This window comes from Belonocnema kinseyi, chromosome 6, assembly GCF_010883055.1.
Source record: "Belonocnema kinseyi isolate 2016_QV_RU_SX_M_011 chromosome 6, B_treatae_v1, whole genome shotgun sequence".
Taxonomy (NCBI): domain Eukaryota; kingdom Metazoa; phylum Arthropoda; class Insecta; order Hymenoptera; family Cynipidae; genus Belonocnema; species Belonocnema kinseyi.
In genome coordinates this window covers 19,935,408-19,941,434 of record NC_046662.1, presented here as the reverse complement: position 1 = coordinate 19,941,434, position 6,027 = coordinate 19,935,408, and the positions used below count along the sequence as shown (strand labels likewise).

The window sequence follows — 6,027 nt, the reverse complement described above, 5'->3', positions numbered from 1 at the left end:
TTAACACGTATTTAAAATGGGTTTTGCGCTTTTTTTAGAGTTAATTTTTTTTCTGTTTTTTTAACACGAATTGTTTTTAATATATAAAATATTACTTCATATTGATTATTAGATGTGATAATAATTTTGTTAACAGTTTAGTTATGTTTATAGACAATATTTCTCTTAGAAAAGAGTTAGAAAGTCGAGGATCTTTCTGAGTTTATCTACTTGCTTTTAACTTTTCAGTTAATGTGAGGAAATTTTCAATTGAATTGGAAAAACAATTATTTGTACAATGTACTAGTATTTATAACAATACTATCTTAGAGTAGCGTTAGAAAGTTGTGGTTTTCTCTGAAATTTTTAACCTTCTAACCACTTTTTATTAGGTAAGGTATTAATTGATTCAAGTTGACAAGCATAATTGTTTAAACAATTTATTTTTATCTACAGCTACCTTCTCTTAGAGTAATTCTTCAAAATTTGCGTTTTTCCCCTGAAATTTTCAGCTTTTATTAGACCTTTTAGTTATTAGCAAATAGTAAATGAACCTTTAAAAAATCATTTTCAAATGGTATTCTATTTTTTGCGAAATGTACTATTTTTACCCTTTTTCTAACGTTTAAAAAATAATAATACCAAAGATGTTTATTTATTATTTGTTTATAAATAAAAATCAAAGTTTTAGAAAAAAGTACAACTTTCTGGCATTATTATAAGATAAGAAACTTATAAACAATAAATAATTATTTAAATAATTGTTTTAAATTTTGCATTATATATTAGCTCATTTTAAGTGAAAAGTGACCACAAAGTTAAAATTTAGGAAAAACTGAAAATTTCAATTTTACAAAAAGTGAACAATTTCTGTATGAACCACAACTTTTTAGTATTATTTAAATGGAATATTATTACAAAATGAATAACTTGTCCAAACAATTATTTTTGTTAAGTGTAAATGATATTGCCTTGTTCTATCTGAAAAGTTAAAAGAATTTTTCCAAGTTCAGAAAAACCCCGACTTTCTAAACATATTCTAAGAGAAACTTGATCAAAACAATAAGGAATTGTTTAATAAATGTATTTCAACATCTTATGATCAGTAAAACATAATATTTTATTATTGATGATTCCAAATGAAATGTACAAAATCGTCTTTTTTATGGGAAAATACCTATTAATCTTATTGGAGCTTACGGGACTTCTAAATATGCATTAAAAAACATTTTTTTTACATTTGAAAAAAATAAAACATGAGAAAAAGAAAATTCGAGAAAAAAAAATTTGGACCACCCTAGTCTAAACGTATCGAAAAAGTCCGGCTATTTATATCGAAATTCGGTTCAAGTAGACATAGTATTAGTTACAAATAAACAAAACGATTCTCTCTAATAAAAAAATTCTTTTAAAAAGGTCTTTTTGATTAAACAGAGACAAAGAAGACTATTAAATTTAGAAAAATCGGTGCAATGAATATTGTTCTATTAGCTTGAAATCCATCATAAACTATCCATCATCTCTAAAGATGAAAGAATCGAATTACAATGTGGATTATCAAATTTTTTAGATAAACTTTAAATGCTAAAAAACTGGATGCGTTTTCGAAAATTGGACTTTTGCGTCGACGCGAGTGTTGCGCGTGCGGACGTTAAGATTGAAATTGAATAGTCCAGAATAGGGAGGAAGAGATCTGGTGAAGAAGAGCTGTGACAGCAGTGACAGGAATTGGAGGTCCGAGGTCGGTCCGTGGAATAATAAAATAGTAATTGTACATGCGGGTACGTGTTGATACGAGAAAGAAAAAGAACTCGCTCTAGTTGTTATGTCGAGATAATAGAGGAAGGTCCAACGCGATTCCTTCCTCATCAGAAAAGTGTTTCCGGTTCCGATCAAGAATCGAACTCCTGTGAGTGCGATGATGAAGTGGTGCGGGATCATTTTTACGCTCTTCTTGGGTTCCACGTGGGCGGCGACTTCCTTTAATTCGATGAACAGAAATGAAAATTTCATTTGCCCTGATCTCCTGAGCCAAGATTCACTGGGCTTTCAAGAGGTTTGTTTTTATTTTATTTTTTTTCGCTTTCACTGCAATTTTACTTTAAGAATTGTTCTAATTCTCGTTTCATTAGGTCTCCAAATTAATTTAGTGCCTTTATTTTGATGTTTTGTAACTTTTGTCAAGCTTGAATTTTTTCCGGCTGAAGGTAGTTTTACAGGGTGAACTGTAAACTTCAAAACACGATCTAATAGGTGGTGGCCCTGCGGACCTAACCTAAACAATCATTAGTGAATACAATCGCTTCCGTCAAGGAGAATTTGAGATACTGCTTTTTTTTGCATCCCAAGTAAACTCAAAAATCATCATTGTGAAATTTTTGAAACCACTCTTTACGCTTTTCATGTCACCGCACCTTCTCCTAAGGATTTTTATGTTTGTTCTGCAATTAATTAAAAATGATAAACATTTTTAAAAAAATAGATTTTTTATATTGCGTCCCGGACTAACTCACCGGATATAACTTAATCAATCGAAATTCCATTAGAATGTATATCTTCCAAATTTTGTATGCTTCTTGCAAATTTGGTGAATTATGAAGTTAATATTATAATGCATTTCTAGTGCAAAAATTGACCAGCAAAGATGTAATCTATCTATAAATAAGACAATTGCAATGAAAATTTTGTAATGGGGATTTCTGTTTTCCAATTCATTAATAAATAAAGTTTTTAAAATAAAAATAAGATTTTTCATGTTTCGTCCCGCACTGTACTCACTGGACTTTTCAGAAAAGGCATAATTAAATTGACCTGTATTCCATTGTAATTAATATTTTCAAAAAGATGTTTGTAAATCTGGTACATTTGAAAGTCAATGCTATAAAACATTTGAGTCACAGATAGGGGCTGAAACTTCATTTAATTTACATTAATTTTAATTTTACTTATAATGTCGTGAAAATTAAGGTTCTTCCAGCCACAGATAGGGGCTGAAACTTCATTTAATTTACATTAATTTTAATTTTACTTATAATGTCGTGAAAATTAAGATTGTTCCAGCCACAGATAGGGGCCCATTCTTCTATCTTTATGTAATACATTTTTAGTTTTCAATTAAGAAAAAATAAGAAATTCTCCTAATTCTTAACTTAAAATCGGGCTTTCTTAAAATTTATTAAAATATAAAAATGTTTTATTTGTGTCAGTGTTGTTGTATCATGTGATTGCTCAGTAGAGTGGTCTAATAATGCATTTAAAATGCATTCAAATGCATTGAATAATAATTTCTACTGATAATTAGATGTTTACCTTAATTGCTTAAACTATTCGTTATTTTTAATCAATTTTCTCTTAGAATAGAGATAGGTTTTTTTAAAGAATCTATAATTTTTTGCCCAATTTTCAATTAAAGTGAGGTAATATTTAATATGTGAAGTATATATTATCATTGTTAAAATATTTCATTAAACCAATTATTTTTGTTAATGATTATCTTTTTACATATAATAATACAAGATATAGTTGTTTGAAAAATGTACTATTGCTCATAACTATCTTCTCTTAGACAAGTGCTAGAAAGTTAAGATTTTTTTCCTGAAATGTTTAACTTTGCTTTATCTTTTTGGTTATCAAGAAATTATAAAAAGACGCTAATGGGAATCATATTTTAAACAATCTGTTTATTTTTTTGAATATATTTTTCTAAAATAAAACAGAAATTTGAAATATTCTTTTTTCAGAAAGTAATGTTGATAATTATTATTTGTCCCTAAAAAAAATATTAAAGAAAAACTCAAAATTTCAGAAAATCTTCTACTTTCTAGCATTACTCAAAAAAAAGATAGTTATTAATAATAATAAATTATTTGAATATGCATGTTTTTCAACTTGCATTCATTATTACTTTGCTAAGGAAAAATTTGGTAAAAAGTGAATAAGCTCAAAATAAACCACAACTATCTATCATTAATAAATAAGATAGTTATGAAGAATAATAATTTGTTTGAATAATTATTTTAGTTAAGTTGAGTTATTTATTAACTAACTTCAAGCAAAAAGTAGACAAATAGTTGAAAATTTCAGAAACATCTGCAACTTCATATCATTATTTTAATGTAATATTATTAACAATAATAATAAAATTTTTAAACAATTGATTCGGTTTTACCTCACTATAATTGAGAATTGGATAAAAAGTGCATTTCATCATTTTTGACATTTTTAATTTAAGTTTTGGCCCCTATGTGTGGCGGCAAAAATAATATTTTTTGTGGAATTGAAAATGAAATAAAAATGTATGCCAATTAATTTAAGTTTTAGTACATATCTGTTGGTGAAATGTTTTACGATATTAACTGCAAAATTTACATTGCTGGAAAATATACATTTTAATGGCATTAAGGTCAATTAAATTATAAAATGTCATGTCAAAGGCAGGACTGATTCACATTGCGTTACTGAAGAGTTCGGTAAGTTGCTTTGAAGAGATATAAATACTCTCATTTTTATTTATTTTTTAATTACTTAATTGCCTAATTACTTACTTACCTCATTACTTAATTAAATGAATACAATCGACCCTCATGCCGACTCTCTTCTTAAAAATAAAAGTTGGCATTCCTTGCAGAAGGTCAAATTAAAAAAAAAATTGGCAACAAATATAAGTGTAGATTTTTTTTGCGAAAATAAAATTTTAATTCTTTTAATCAAATCATCGCAATTTTGTTAAATTCTATCTTTTTTTCAATTATCCGACGGATTTCAAGTGATGGACAAAAATTGTTTTCTTCTGCGCACACTTTATATCGAACTTTTTCTCGCTCTTAGCTTTTTTAGAATAAATAAATTCTTCATCAATCGCACCCTATGCCTGCGTTTACACCCAAATTCGAGCTAAAATTAGATTCTGAATTTTGAAAGCAAGGAAATAAGTATTATCAGTTTGTTCTTAAAGTAATTTTTAAAAGATTTAAGGAATTTTAGAAGTTTAGAAGAAACCAACAAATATTTTATATTTTGTCAGCAATCTGTTTGAGTCTTAAAATATTTTTAATCTATTGAAAACCTTTTAAATTCTGTAAAAGGTTTGAAGCTGATGCAAACTTACCTTAAATTTAAAAAAATGATTAAGAAATAAAATGCCTTAACTAATGGTAATATTTTAATGTATTATTAAATTATCTAAAAATTAATATAAAAAATAAAAACCATTTTAATTTTTCCTAGGAATGTAAAAAAAATTCTTTTTCTTGAAACCTTTCAAAATTCTTAAAAAGCTTTTTTTTCCAAATCTAAATTTTTCAGTATTTGAAGTATTTACAAGTTTTAATTAATTTTTTTATGGTTTTAAAACTTCTATATGGGGCAGAATATGTCAAATGTGTTCCCACCTAAAGTTTATTTTGTTTAGATCGGGTTGAACCTTCGCTGCATTATATTGCTACTGGACCTGCAACAATTCACCAAACCATAGGTTTATTTATCAACTGGTTTCGACGCATTTCACGCGTTTCTTACCTTTACGTTTTAGGATGGTCGGATTGTAATACTAGTGTCGTGTTTTGGAAAGCGCTTTTCATGTACTTTCAGATTATTCTAACGATATATTTAAAAAAGAATTTTATATTTGTTTTTTTAAAATCAATAGTGAATTAGATTTTTTGAAGAAAAAAAATATAAAAATTGTTTTTTTTTTTCTATTTGAAAATATAGTTTTTTTATACTCTTGAAATCATGTAGAATAAAAAGTGGGCCGCAAATGTTTTCTTGGTCAAATTTAGATTTTTACGCTCGAGGGTACCACGTTAAACTTCCGCAGCGTCCGGGAGCAAATACTGTTAGGTCCAGGGGTATGCCACGCTATGGTGCAATTTCGTGCCTGTGGCGGTTAGGGGTAAACAGTGGCACTGCAATCGTTACTCATTACATTTGAATTGCAAGCACTGCAAAGCACACTATTTTTCTAAATTTCTAACTAATTTCGAAGTTTTTCGAAACAAACTTAAAATCTACATTCTGTAAACCCGCGGCCCAGCACTAAGCTAGTAA

The 6,027-nt window shown here is 27.7% G+C and overlaps 1 protein-coding gene across 1 annotated transcript in view; it reads left to right on the top strand.

Annotated features, from left to right (window-relative positions):
* Positions 1 to 6,027, top strand: part of LOC117174807 — a 167,005-nt gene that overhangs the window by 2,239 nt on the left and 158,739 nt on the right. The window contains exon 2 of the mRNA XM_033364185.1: positions 1,550 to 2,035. Coding sequence (XP_033220076.1) covers positions 1,898 to 2,035 — 138 coding nt within the window. The 5' untranslated portion in view covers positions 1,550 to 1,897. The remainder of the gene's footprint in view (positions 1 to 1,549; positions 2,036 to 6,027) is intronic.